At 39.6% G+C, this 14589-nt stretch overlaps 1 protein-coding gene across 1 annotated transcript; it reads left to right on the forward strand.

The window, feature by feature from the left end:
- The first annotated feature begins 1493 nt into the window (after positions 1-1493).
- Positions 1494-11111, forward strand: glipr1a (GLI pathogenesis-related 1a). The gene is made up of 6 exons (XM_049566198.1): positions 1494-1727; positions 6513-6758; positions 6908-7026; positions 9519-9604; positions 9776-9802; positions 10018-11111. Exons 1-6 carry the CDS (start codon positions 1557-1559, stop codon positions 10170-10172), a joined length of 804 nt encoding a protein of 267 aa, XP_049422155.1. The 5' UTR covers positions 1494-1556; the 3' UTR covers positions 10173-11111.
- The last annotated feature ends 3478 nt before the right edge of the window (positions 11112-14589 follow it).

Below are 14589 nucleotides of genomic sequence, written 5' to 3' on the forward strand. Positions count from 1 at the left end.
GTGCTCCCCAAGTCTGTTATTTGATATTTTCTTGCTCCTCAATCTTCACTTGAACCAGAAGTCGTTCTGGTGCGCCATCTTGAAGGTTGTCTCAAACCAACTTAACCTCAGTTTTAACAGGAAAGGAGGACTCCTCAATTCTGTAAAAGCACATTTACACATTTATTCTTTCCTTGCATGGTTTCCTTGCATCTCTCCATGCAAACCTGGTGGAAAGGAATAAAACCCAAGGAGAACTTGGAATGCATCGTGAGTGTGCTGTTGCGCACTTATGTCTCACAATGCAATGTAACAATTAAATAAAAACAAACAAACTTACAATTGCATAAACTTTAAACATGTTGCAAATTAATCTAACCCTAACCCCAAGACAGCTGTCATTTGTCTAGTAAAACAAAAATTGCCTTTGTTCCTGTCTGTGGAAACAGTAGTTTGACAAAAAAAATCATATTCCAAGGACCACAATACTTGAAAGGAGAAAGAATATAGATATATAAAGTAAAATAAGTTATTTTTAAAAAATACTTAAATATATTTTTGCTATAGTAATGAGAGTAAATACAATTCGTTACTTCTCTCTTTTCAAATTAGGCTATAGAATACTCTTTTATTAGGGCTGTTGGCATTAACGCCTAAACATAACATGTTAAATGTTTTTAATCGCGTTAATCATACAATGCCTTATTCACCACTGCCTGTCTTGCAGAGGCTATAGATGTTTGAGTTTTAAAGCTAGAGTGATGATACTGGTATCATTTGAAACCAGGAGACCTAAGGGACAATATCCTGCTAGCCTCTCAGGAGGGGTGCTAAATAGCACTCCAAAGTCAGGCTAAATTTTGGCTTGGGTAAAACAGCATGGCATTTCACAGAGGTCCTGTGACCTTTCACCTCAAGATATCTCAATGAAAATGGGCTCTGTAGGTACTCACAAGTCTCACCTTTACAGATAGGTCCCACACAGTTTTGGGCTCAAATTATGCACTTTTTTGCATGCAATGTTTATTGCAGATTTATGACTAGAAATAACAAACAAACAGTGCTGAGCTGCATCTCAAATTAATCTTCAGGTTTCCAGGTCAGGTTTCAGGTGATACATTACACTTCTATGTAACTTAGACTGCTGACCTGCTTTCTCCCCCAAAAGATTTATTGAAATTTGATCGTTCGACCGCTCTACTCTTTCTACATCATTGTGAAACCTTAAATGTGCACAAGCTTGATTTCCACTTCCAGTTAGCCACAAATGGACATAAACACACCATAAGACCACTGACTACATGGAGTAGAAATCATAAGCCATGAAGTCAAACTGACTAACAACCTGAAAGAATGTTTGCATGCAACACATATTTAGCCATTTCTCACCAGTTTATACCTTATAACATCACACCTCACTCACTTTAATAATTTCGCTTAGCTCATGGTGTGAAAGCTGCCTGAGTTGCACCACTTCCTCTTGAGTGTGTAATTTCCTGTTCCAGTTTGACAAATTCAAGTGTATGTCACAGGAACAGCTTCTGTGCTTTCGTCTGTAGCACTTTGTACTTTGAGGCATGGAGAGCGTGGTGGAGATGTTACTGTGGGCCTGGATTATCCTGGACGTGGGGGTGTGCTCAGTCTCACTGCCAGAAATCACTGATGGAAAGTTCATTGATGAGTGTGTGAGGGAACACAACAGGGCGCGGTCGTCCGTCAGTCCCCCTGCAAGTGACATGCTGTACATGGTAGGCATGATGGGCACTTTGGTCTCTCACTGTCTGTCTCACAATCAGAAACAAATGAAGATGTGTAGTGGTAAAATGACCCGCTAACACCACAACCAGTCAACAAAGTAATGCGAACATCTAATAGGTAAGGATTTAAAACTCTGACGTAAAAAACATCCTTTCTCATGAAGTAATTATTTTGTCAGCCTTCTGTTGGTTGTAGCATGGTACAGTGGTGGCTTGAGACTGGAAGGTTGATGGTTTGTATCCCTGGACCATCTAGGAAATAAATGCTATTGACTTTCATGTAAGGTTTAACTTAAGTGAACACTGATATATGAATTTGCAACACTGATTAAAAGCAAACACATTGCAGAGGGAATGAGGGGCAGAAGAATCTAAAATAGAGGAAGCTTAGCTTATTAGCTCTTTTGTAACATTAAGGCTGGGCTGCACCAACAAGGGTTGATTTTAAAACCTGATTAAATCCCAGTTTAACTTTAAATCATGTTGCACCAAACTTTAAATCCTAAAATTAAAAAACATTCAATTTTAATCTCTCAGTAGAGAATATATATATATATATATATATATATATATATATATATATAGGTATGTGTGTGTGTCTGTGTGAGTGTGTCTGTGTGGACAAAATGATTGTAATTGGGTCCGAAGTACGAAATAATTGTAAGATGTCTCATGGTTGGTTACCACTTCTAACAAGGCTTGTGATTCCATAGTATAACGCCATTGGTACCACATAGTATCCCAGTGTCATGAGTAATCAAGAGTCTTAAGGCTTATTTAAACTCCCTTAATGTACAAAAAGAGATGCCTCAATTCAAACGTTATAAACGTCACAACCCTCATACTTCCATGCATCCTTTATGACTCTATAACTGAACAGTGATAAAACAGAGGTTCTCCTCATTGGTTCTAAGTCCACCCTCACAAAAGCTAGCAGTTTCTCCATCTCCATAGACGACTCCACTGTTTCCCCCTCCTCTCAGGTTAAGAGTCTGGGTGTAACGCGACTATCTGATGTGAACAATTAGCTGCTGAGAGGGTACATAGGGATTTGTCCGACATGCTGAATCCAAAAACCGACATGTGCGTTGATGCATTTTTTTTTTATATTTATTTTAACCCGCAGTTAAAATCAATATAACACTGTATGACAGGTGGATATTTGCATAAGGCTAAGTGATTGGATTTAATTATATTGCGGTCAACAGATATTAACAGCTCCTACTCCCTCTCTCTTATGGGGTGCCGTTTGTAAAGTGGATCACGCTGAAAATAACATCAACATTTTGCCACATTTAGCTTCAAACAATGTTTAAAAAAGTGTTGTGAATTTTTTAACGTCACCCTTTACCACATTTACAGCAATATTTGTTAACTTAGAAATATATTAAATAGTTAAATCTAAATATTAAATGTGGCACCTAAATGTTAAATGTCAAATATAAATATTAAATCTAAATGTTAAATCTAAATCTAAATCTAAATCTAAATGCTAAATATAAATATAAATATAAATGTTAAATCTAAATATTAAATCTAAATCTAAATGTTAAATCTAAATGTTAAATGTTAAATCTAAATGTTCTGGGTGAAACTAAATATTTAGCTAATATGCAAATTCACACTGCCGGTCAATGAAAGTACCAAAATAAAAGCTCGAGATGGTCAGACTGTGTTTATAGAATCAAATAATGAATTAAAACCAATTTATCGGGGGAAATGGGGCTAACAGCTAATGGTTAGCCCCGCTAATCTACGATAACCATGTTTTTTCAATCATTGTGTTTATAGACTTTACAAACACCAGATTAGTCTAAATGGTGATATAGTGACGTGAAAAATGTGAGATATTCATATATATGTAGCTAAAGTCTGCTAGTTTTCTACCCGGAAGTATTTGTAAACAACAAGGTGATTCCCACCGAAGGAGACACTAACAATTCAAAGTACACATCAAATAAAATTTCTCCAAACATGTTTCTTGTTATTTTAGGAAGTTATTATCATGCTAATGTATGTTCAATTGTTCATTTCCCCCGATAAGTTGGTTTTAATTCATTATTTGATTCTATAAACACAGTCTGACCATCTCAAGCTTTTATTTTGGTACTTCCGGTGACAGGCAGTGTGAATTTGCATATTAGCTAAATATTTAGTTTCACCCAGACATTTAACATTTAGATTTAGCATTTAGATTTAACATTTAGATTTAGATTTAGCATTTAGATTTAACATACAAACACACCTCCACATGGACACATACATGCACCCACAACTCCCCCCAGTGACCAAGTGACAGATGTGCAAACAAAAACACTCCTTGCTCCCCACACTGGGTGTCATCCTGGACAGTACTCTATCATTCCAAACCCATATCAATAACGTCACCCGGACTGCATATTTCCATCTTCGCAATATCAACTGACTTCGTCCTTCCCTCACACCCAGCAGCACCGCCATACTGGTCCACTCCCTCGTCACCTCTCATCTGGATTACTGCAACACCCTTCTCACTGGTCTTCCCCATCAAATCCATCCATAAATTTCAACTGGTCCAAAATGCTGCCACCCGGATCATCACCAGAACACCATCCATCCAGCACATCACTCCTGTCCTCCATCAACTCCACTGACTTCCCATACAATACCGCATCCAATTCAAACACCTACTACTCAAGGCTATCCATAACCTCTTCCATACCTCACTCACCTCCTCCACATCCACACACCCAGCAGGACTCTCGGATCCTCCTCCTCAATCAGCCTCACTGTCCCTCCAGCCCGCCTTTTATTATTGCTGCTGTGTTGTTTTTTATTTATTTATTATCTATGTACAGTGGCCTTGAGTGTCTTGAAAGGTGCTGATAAATAAAATGTATTATCATTATTATTATTATGATGGCATAGATATAGTCAATAGATAGCACTAGAGGGCAGAGTCAAAAGTTTCACACATCAACAAAATGAGGCAACCATGGAGGAGGTCGTTATATTGTACCTTTAAACAGAGGCAGTGTTGTTGACGGCGGTGGTTTGTGTGGTCGCTATACATTCCAACATGTGAACGGAGAATTCTTTTCACTATGCTATCGATTTGTCCCATTCCACCATTATTTAAATTTCTTTGTCATCTACAAATGTTGTAGTATATTGCTTGAACTATGCTACACTGCCTTCATGATCTCTGGTGGTACTGCTCAGTTTCGTTCATATCCCTGAGCTTTCAGGAAACGTGCACAAATACAGACAAAACACAGAGTATGGACGGAAGGCTCCGTCAGTCTCCATCTCTAATGTGAGCATAAATGGACCTTTAGTAATAGCCAGTTCAGGCAGGGAGCGAACGGTCAGTCCCACGTTTGCCTATAGCGCAGGCTAACACAACAGCAGCAGCTAACGTCCGACATTGAGCCATTAAATGGTCCCCAAAAAAATTCATGCCAACTCTTCAAAGGCAGTAAAGGCCTTAAACCTGCCAATAACTGCTTGCTAATGTTAGCTGTGTGATGCTAACGTGATGTGATTTTAGCTCCGTAAGTGCAGGCGGATTCTGTACCAACTCTCACAGCAATGGTCTCTGGGGTGGAGGCAGAAGGACTGCTGGGTCTCATGATAGACAGAGAGAGAGTATGGCAAGTCAAGAGCATAACATTAAAATGGGCTCTAAATGAGGGTTGAAAAAAAGAAAAGGGTTGTAGCCTATTGATGTAAAATAGCATTTTCTTTCTTTGCTTGTAGTTTAAATCAGTCCCTTCCAAATGAGACATAAAACTTTATCAAATTAGGGTTAAACTTTTGTCACAACACCTAAAGAAAGCTAGTCATATCCTAGGGTCAGGCCTACCAAAACATTTAGTTCTTAGAATCTTGAAACACGACTACCTCACAAAGTAACCTAAATCTATAGTTAATGTATAGCTACTGAATAAAATCTGACCAATTCTTAGAACAAAAGAATAGGAGGCCTAAATAGCACAGTACAGAGAAGATACAAAAGGTCTATGAGAGCTACTGACTGACAGGTGCTAGCATGTTCCCAGCTTCTTAGCATGTTAGCTGTTAGCTCGGCAGCTACAGCAGTTCACCGATTTGCCTTATGAGTCGTCTCTCTTTCAAAAAGACATGAAGTGAGTTTTGCTGTGCCATTTTTTTGGTGTGACCAGGTAGAGCTGGGCTGTATGAAGAAAATGAAATATCACAATATTTTTGACCAAATACCTCAATATTGATATTGCGACAATATTATAATGTTGACTGCATTCACAAAATATTAACACAATAAATTCTTTAATAAATTATCATCAGTAATGTGGATATAATAACTAAGGGTAAATAACACAACTGCTCGAACAGCTGGTAAGTTCGGAAAATCACATCACTTTACTGTAATGGAGCCTTTAAAACCAAGAAAAAATCCCAAATCTTAGATGACATCTAGTCTCATAACACAATATCAATATATGAATAGCCTGCTGCCCTGCTCTGTGACCAGGCCACACTGAAGGTGATAGATTTTTGTATACCAACTTGTTCAGCTTGTGAGGTCTGTGGATTATCCACAGTAACCAAGACATAGGTTTGGGAAATACACACTGCTGTTCAACTTTATGTATTTTTCTCAATTCCATTGTCCTCCATTATAGGCTACTGGTGACATTTTCAAAACCTAGACAAATGCCACAATTTTTAGATGAACCAACCTTTAAGAACCTAATTTAAAAAGGTGAGTCATTATAAAGGACTACTGTTTGATATTCTTTATCTCTATTCATTCAGACATGGGATGAGGGCTTGGCCATCACTGCAAGAGCATGGGCAAGACACTGTGTGTTTGAACATAATGGATACCTCAAAGATGTCCGCCGCGTGCACCCTACTTTCTCCTCTGTAGGAGAAAACATATGGACTAGCAGCTCACCCCATTTTGATGTGTCGAGGGCCATAAAAAGGTGGGTGGATGAAAAACAAGACTATGACTACAACCGCAACATCTGCACAAAAGTCTGTGGCCACTACACACAGGTATGTGCACTTTTGTTTTAAAACATACTGGTAACTTTTTTTTCAGTTTGTGGTGAAACATTTTAGAGAGATAAGTGCAGAAAGAGGAACTGCTCATGACGTTTTCTATTTGGTTTGTGTTGCACAGTTTAACCCTTAGGTTTTTTCAGGTTGTGTGGGCAAGCAGCTTCAAGGTTGGTTGTGCCGTCCAACTGTGCACGAATGGAGTCAAATACACCAGCTTTGCTGACCAAGAGGGTATCCTTTTCGTATGCAACTATGCTACAGCGTAAGTTGAACAATGTACAAGTAAATTACAACTCTGATTTATAAGATATGAGTCCAGGGCTTATGGGGTTTAAAAAAATGTTAATGGTGATATCAAGTGTCCTTTGCACACCCTACTTGTTCACATTTCTCTGCTGTGGTGAGGCATGGTTTCAGCCCTGGTGTCATGTAAAGGAAGTGGTATTCACATCAATCACTTTGCAAGTTTCAGTAGAGGCAGTTTTATACTTGCATGTCAGCTCTCTGTAGAGCCTACGCCCTAGCCTACACACATGGCCTATGCAGCTGTGAGCATTTTTGTGTGGTGATGTGTCTGTGTCCCTCTGCAGTTACACCTCCAAAACACTGGTCAACAGTGGGGTTTCTGTGAAGTGCTGTCAAGTTGAGCTGATTCAAACAACACCCAAAACACACATTAAACACACATTAAACGTGGCTTAATAGAGACAATTTCAAAGACAAGCACACAAATCAGCTTCACTGTAACTCGCAGCATTCACACACAAAGCACTTGTATTTTGCTGGACACATTTTCCCCACAAAAACCAACACACTAATGTTATTAGCACAAGCCTATAGCATTTGACATTGGAGATAGTAGCTAAGCAGCTAGCGGACATTTCGTCTACTCATATGAAGCCATGGACAACAGCAATATTTAACAAAGGTAACATTTAAAAATTCGGCTTCATTACTACTCAAAGGGTTCACTGATAAAACAACTGTCTTATACTAAACACATTTTCTAAAAAAAAAAATCCAACATGCTAATGTTATTAGCACAAGTCTATGGCATTTTACATTGTATAAATTAGCCAAGCAACTATCAGAGATTTCCTTTATGCATATGAGGCCAGGATAAATCACACACAAGACTTAAAATGTTTTTTTGTGGAGGCTTTATTGTCTTCACAAAGTTTCATATCTGTGAAATAAAAATCAATAAAAGCTTTGTTTCCACTGAGGGAAATGGTTTTCAGCTGAAAAAAATCGACAGGAGGTCTGTGTTGCTGAGATGTGTAGTTACATTTCTGGGGAAGTGCACTTCAGGCTATGGTGTGGGGTACACGCAAGGCCTACGCCAGGGGGCTCATTGTTGTGTAACATGACAATGAGCCCCACTGTTGCACTGGGAACACACACACTGCGCACCCAGTTTATTTCCACTCAATCCCACACACACCATCCTGCTGCTGTAAATATGTACTAGAACACTAGAGTTAATCTGCACCTGAAAAGAGTTTCCAACTAAGGCACTAGTTCGATCTACAGCGACCAGCTGTTCAAGGAAATTACTGAGCATTTAAAGTCACATACAAGTAAGGGAAGTCAGAGTATTGAGAGACGGAGTAACACATCATTGGTTTGGGTCTTTCTAATGGAGGTTTGTTGACAATGAGAAACAAAACAATTCCAGCCTTATCCTTCAAAGGGACATTTTCGATTGTTTTGAGGTGGGGTTATATAAGGTACTTATAGTCAATAGTAGATGGCAGTTCACATGCCTCCAGTTTGGAGAAGCAGGCTGGGGTCCAACATGGAAGCCAGGCTAAGTACTGCTGTGGACGGGGTCAGCAATAAAATGTATTTTAGCCACCTAGAAAAGTCCCACCTAAATATATCAAAATCAGTTTAAGTGTACACTATATAGACAGCATTTTCATTGCTTCACCTTTTTGTTAGACAGAGCTTTCCATCAGGGAAGTGAAGTCATTATATCACTGTCTTCAAAGCCAGACTCCACTGAGAAAACAGCAGTAAAACAGTAATTAAATATTGCTTAACACAGGAGCTACTGGTCTACCACTGCCTCAATCAGTTGTGTGTGTGTGTGTGTGTGTGTGTGTGTGTGTGTGTGCGTGCATGCGTGCGTGCGTGCATGTGTGTGTGTATTACTCTGTGACTTTGGCATTTAAAGTGGTTAGCTGGATTCCCCAAAGTCTCACAATAACACAAACTTACTAACTGATTGTGGCAGCTGGAGACCAGCAGCCCCTGTGGTCAGCGGGCCATAATTACTGTTTTTGCCAATGAAGTGTGGTGGCTTTGAAGACAGCATAGATGTGGAACCAAACAGCTTCCCTAATGGAATGGGCTGTCTGACAGAAAGGTAATGGGGTGAAAATTCTGTCAATATATTGTATATTTAATCTGTTACAGATTTTTAGGTAGGACTTTTTTACATGACTAAAATATGTTTCATTGCTGACCCAGTCCACGGCAGTACATTGCTTAGCTTCTGTGTCAGACTCCAGCCTGCTTCTCCAAACTGGGGGCGTGTCGACCGCCTTCCAATGGAGGTAATACACTGACTATGGATAAATACCTCATACAAGCCCACTTGCAATTTCTACATTTGAACATTTTCAGGGAAAAAAAAGTGAGGAGATAAGAGGGTGGAAATTTGTGAGCAAAGATAATGCCAGAATGAACCAACACTTTCTACCTTCAAAATGGAAAAGTGATTTATCTTGGATGACGGTTGCTTTGCAGGGGGAATGTGAATGGAGGGCGACCATATAACTATGAAGGGGCAGTCTGCTCTAAATGCAAAGGCACCTGTGTTGAGAATCTCTGCCGTGAGTCTACTTTTTGTTGATGCAAAAAAATAGAGCTTCTCTGTGTTGTAAGCATTGCTACTGACACTGACTTTAATAGACTACTTGAAAACCTGAGAAATAAATGTAAACATTTAACCCTAAAAACACTCAATAAGCATTTCAACCATTTCTGTCTTAATGTCTTTACAGGTAGCCAAGAACGAGATTCACAGAAAAGTAGGTGATGGCATATGAACTGGAAAAATACAGTTTGAAGCAGAGATCCAATCCAGCTGGGTTTAAAATAACCCACGTTGGTTAGAAAGAACTGCTGTTTAAAACATAGTGTTAGTGAATAAATTTCTAACACATAGTACAGGATAAATCACACTTAAAGCTGTGGTAGGTGCAAAAACGGAAACCACTCTGTCTGACTTAATCTGTGTTTCCAGGTTACAACTGGACCCCAGACTGGGACCCTGCCCTGGCTACCGGTGGCTCCAACTATGTGACTATTTTGGTGGTCCGACCTATTGCCCTAATCTTCACTTTCATCACAGCATATGCAATCCGCCACTTTTATCCTGATGTCTTCTGCTATGAATAGACCACTGTGGTGACCTGACAGATAGCCAATGCTGAAATGAAGATGCGAGTTTAATTAAACCTGTCTATAGACAGCTTTTATGCACCATCAGAGCTGTAGATAAACTGTCAAAAAGCACATGTATTTTACCCTCTAGCTTCTTTATATGTATATATATATGTGTGTGTGTGTGTGTGTATATATATATATATATATATATATATACATACATATGTGTGTGTGTGTATATAAATATATATATATATGTATATACCTATACACACACACAGAGATAGATAGATAGATAGATAGATAGATAGATAGATAGATAGATAGATAGATAGATAGATAGATCCTCTTTTCTTTGTCAAATGACACTTCAAGCTTCAGATTTTCAAGGTAGAAATGTAGGACTTTCACTCTGGAAATATCTCTAAATACTTCAGTTTGTTTCTGTATGCTGTCAGACATGTCCACATTAAAAAAAATCAAAGAATAAAAACATTTGCCTACACTTTTAATGTATAAGGGACACTGGTAATTGATTTTACACTTCTTCTGAATATAATTTAATTAATTGTATTTCCATAATGTTGCATGTATTTTATAACACCTTACTCTGAAAACAAAACATAGCCACACATCTTTCCACTAACTTTGCTAAGTCTATCGCTAACTCCCCCATCAGCTATATCTGGGTCATTTGAAGGCATTATTCAGTGTAACACATATTAATGTCAGTATAGATGCAATACAGTTTTAGCATTAGCTGATGTGACCATGGAGATTATAGTGACTGCCAGCTTGCCCGCAGTTCCTTCTGCTACATTACTAAATGTACTGACAAGCTATAGCTGGGTAATTATCTCGCCAACATTGCAAACAGGTATGATAAGCATGAGTAACATGACAGCTGCCAGCAGCAGAATTGTAAGCGACTTTTAATTAAATTGAAATAGTGGTTATCTGGATTCTGGGATAGCACTCACCACCAAGGGTGGTCCTGGAAAATCTTAAAAGTGAGGGCCATACAGCCCTTATTCTTGACCCTCAACTCAACACTCTGAGAATCGGGACAGCACTAGTACTTCGCGGGAGCACGGAGTGTTTGTGTCAAAGTGTTTGGGGGAATGAATAAGCAACATAATTTAATATATTGGCCTATCTTTTCTTTTAAAGTGATAGTTCGGGTTTTTGGACATGAAGTTGTGTGAAACGCTGACCATCTGTAGCTCTGATGTGACGGTGTCACTACTGTCAATGAGCCTCCTGCTCTGAGAAATCGCCCATAGCTTACCAGAGAAAAAGTAGGCTAGTTCTGAAGATATAAGGGGGACACGTAACCAAGCGCTGATCAGATGGCTGTCACGGTTGGAGGAGCACCTGGTCCACAGTTCGGGGAACAACTAGAGAGGAGCAAGTCGGTGGAACACGCACAACGGCCGCCGGACGACAGGAATTGTCACCGCACAGGGGGAAAAAGTCCGCCCGCACACCACAGTGGTCAAGGAGACGCACGGTGCGAGAGGGGGAAGCCTTGGGTGACAGTGGAAGGGTGGGGATGCGTTCCACCCTTCCTCCAGATAAGTACCCCTCTATTTCTCTACTTTGAAGATATGGAATACGACCTTGGGCATCCCGCCATCAGTTAGCTATTTGCTTAGACACATCCAGTAGTTTTGGATGGAGCTTTGTATTGAGTTACGGTGGAATTAATTTTTTCCTTATTCGCCCAGCTGTGTTGGCTTTGTTTGCTGTCTTGATTTTCTATTGTTATTTATCCCTTCCCCACCAAGATTTACTGGTTCTGCCTCACAAAACCTAATGCAACTGAAGACTGATCGGTTGATCGCCCTGACGGTTCCTTGTGTTTCCTTTTTTTGTTAAAGCTACCAGCGGCCAGCGGTATTGAGGCCTGCTGTCCAGAGGCTCAACAGCAGCTATCATCTGGAACCCAAACGGACTGTGGGCTCTTTTAAATGGACTTTTAAGATTCTTATTCATTCATTCATTCATTCATCTTCTAACCGCTTCATCCTCTTGAGGGTCGCGGGGGGGGGCTGGAGCCTATCCCAGCTGACATCGGGCGAGAGGCAGGGTACACCCTGGACAGGTCGCCAGACTATCGCAGGGCTGACACATAGAGACAAACAACCATTCACACTCACATTCACACCTATGGACAATTTAGAGTTACCAATTAACCTAGTCCCCAATCTGCATGTCTTTGGACTGTGGGAGGAAGCCGGAGTGCCCGAAGAGAACCCACGCTGACACGGGGAGAACATGCGAGAGTGCTAACCACACCACCGTGCCTCCCCAAGATTCTTATTGACTTTTGTTAAAAAAAAATAATGTTTTTAGAGTAAATCCTCTCTGGGTTATGTTGTTTGCTGTGGTCGCCCCCCAACAGAAAATTGTGGTTTTGCACCCTGTCACGGTCACTCCACTCTGTGACATTGTTAGTTTTTGTATGAGCTTCTATACACGGTCATTTCTGATAAAAATAAACATCTGTTATTCCCACAGCAGGGAAATTTGTGGTGTTCCAGCAGCAAAGGGTCCAGGTTGAAAAATGCCGTGGACACCATTTTATGCTTCATTGATGCTATGAAAGTTTAATATAATCCATCTGTTATCAACATGACTATAAGTCACACTCCACACCTGATTCCATCCACCTCCCCACACCCTTGCACCCAGCATTGTAGTCCAGGTGGAGGCGGGGGTAACTAAGATAACCGATGGAAAAAAAATTTTTCACGGACCATTTATTGAGTTACTGAGTTATTACAGACACCGCTAACGGCTAACAGCTAACAGTTAGCCCAGCTAATCTACGATAACCATGTTATTAATTACAAAACGTGCACACAGAAATAGTAATGTTTGTTCAGTCATTGTGTTTATAGACTTTACAAACATCAGATTAGTCTAAACTGTGATATAATGACGTGAAAAATGTGATATATATACATATATATATAGCTAAACTCTGCTGGTTTTCTATTCGGAAGTATATGTAAACAACAAGGCGATTCTATTTATTTATACTGCTACAGCCTCAGGGGGCGTGTTTGTACCAGGGATAGCTCCGTTACGTAACGCGGCTATGATTTAAGGCCTGCCCACTAAATCCAGAACACAGAAACCTAGAAACACAGTTTGTGAAGCCTAGCTCCACAATTCAATTGTAAATGGTTGAAAGGCTTTTATACACATTTTGAGGAATACTTTTATGACCTATTTAATGTGTTTAGAAGAAAATAGCAGAATTTGCTTTACACAGACTTTAATGAGAGATGTGAGAAATGTATTTGATTTATATGAGCAGTGTATTGCTCTACTGATGCCAGATAAAGTCAATTTTAGTGGAATACTACAAATTACAAGAAAAATCCCTGGAAAAGAGGGTTGTAAAATTGAGTTTTGGAGAAAGTGATGAGATCTCATTTGGAAATTAGACAGTATGATGATTTATCTGATTTATTCTGTACTGTACGTGCAGATTGGTTTTTTGATGACCCTGGATTTGTGGCTTGGATTTGATGTTTTGCTGGACTTTGATGGTGAGCTGGTCCTATTGATGAAGAATCCTGACAGAGACCCGAAAACAATGTGACCAGCTGCTTTGGATCTCATTTTACAGGATTGATACAGTGGATTTGCAAAAAATTGCCAGATAAGAAATAATCATCATACATCAATTTATACTTCCCGGGTAGAGAGACATTTAAATCAAACAGACACTAAGGACATTTTATTTTATTTTATTTCATTTTATTTTGATTGCTAAGAGCTTGTGTTTCTTTACATTTTGTTTTTTGTTTTTTTCTTTTTAGATCTGTTAAACTGAATGAAAGTGTTGGTTGCACTGTAATAAACCTGTTGTTCTTTAAGCATTCGACCTGTTGCGAGTCATATTTACTCCTCAGAACCTAAGTAATTAAAGTAGCATCGTTACCTACATTGAATACAGGTGCCACACTCAGATAGCTGGAAGATTTGATATTCTGCAAATCTCACGGATTGTCTTCATAGGAGTCCCTCTAAGCATAAATCCATATCCCAAATTATGATAGCTTACTGTTAGTAGCCTCGACCTCCAGTCTGTCAACGGTATAATCAATACCCAGCAACTCTCTTCCATTCATTTTGGGCATGCCCTAGGATAAGACAATTTTGGGACAAGACGTGTAATAAAACCATACACCCAGAGCCGTAGCTGGCAATATTTAGTGTGGTCCAAAGAGATCTGGGTCTCTCCTGAGCGCAGACCTGTGCTTTGGCCTTTTCATCATTGCTAGCAAAACGTCTCTTTCTGTACAACCGGAAGTCTAACCTGCCCCTTCTGTCTGGCCGCTGAGTCAATGATGTCTTTGCTTACTTTAAGTTGGGAAAGCTCAGATATACCACTCAAGGATAGGAGTCAGTGAAT

The sequence above is a fragment of the Epinephelus fuscoguttatus genome, linkage group LG22, assembly GCF_011397635.1.
Source record: "Epinephelus fuscoguttatus linkage group LG22, E.fuscoguttatus.final_Chr_v1".
Classification (NCBI taxonomy): domain Eukaryota; kingdom Metazoa; phylum Chordata; class Actinopteri; order Perciformes; family Serranidae; genus Epinephelus; species Epinephelus fuscoguttatus.

What these genes read in the sequence shown, in the direction of transcription:
- glipr1a (XM_049566198.1), top strand. Translation starts at nt 1,557, where the DNA reads ATGGAGAGCGTGGTGGAGATGTTACTGTGGGCCTGGATTATCCTGGAC. An exon ending in TCTGTGGCCACTACACACAG is followed by an intron (nt 6,759 to 6,907) that starts GTATGTGCACTT and finishes AGGTTTTTTCAG; the next exon opens with GTTGTGTGGGCAAGCAGCTT. An exon ending in AGAACGAGATTCACAGAAAA is followed by an intron (nt 9,803 to 10,017) that starts GTAGGTGATGGC and finishes CTGTGTTTCCAG; the next exon opens with GTTACAACTGGACCCCAGAC.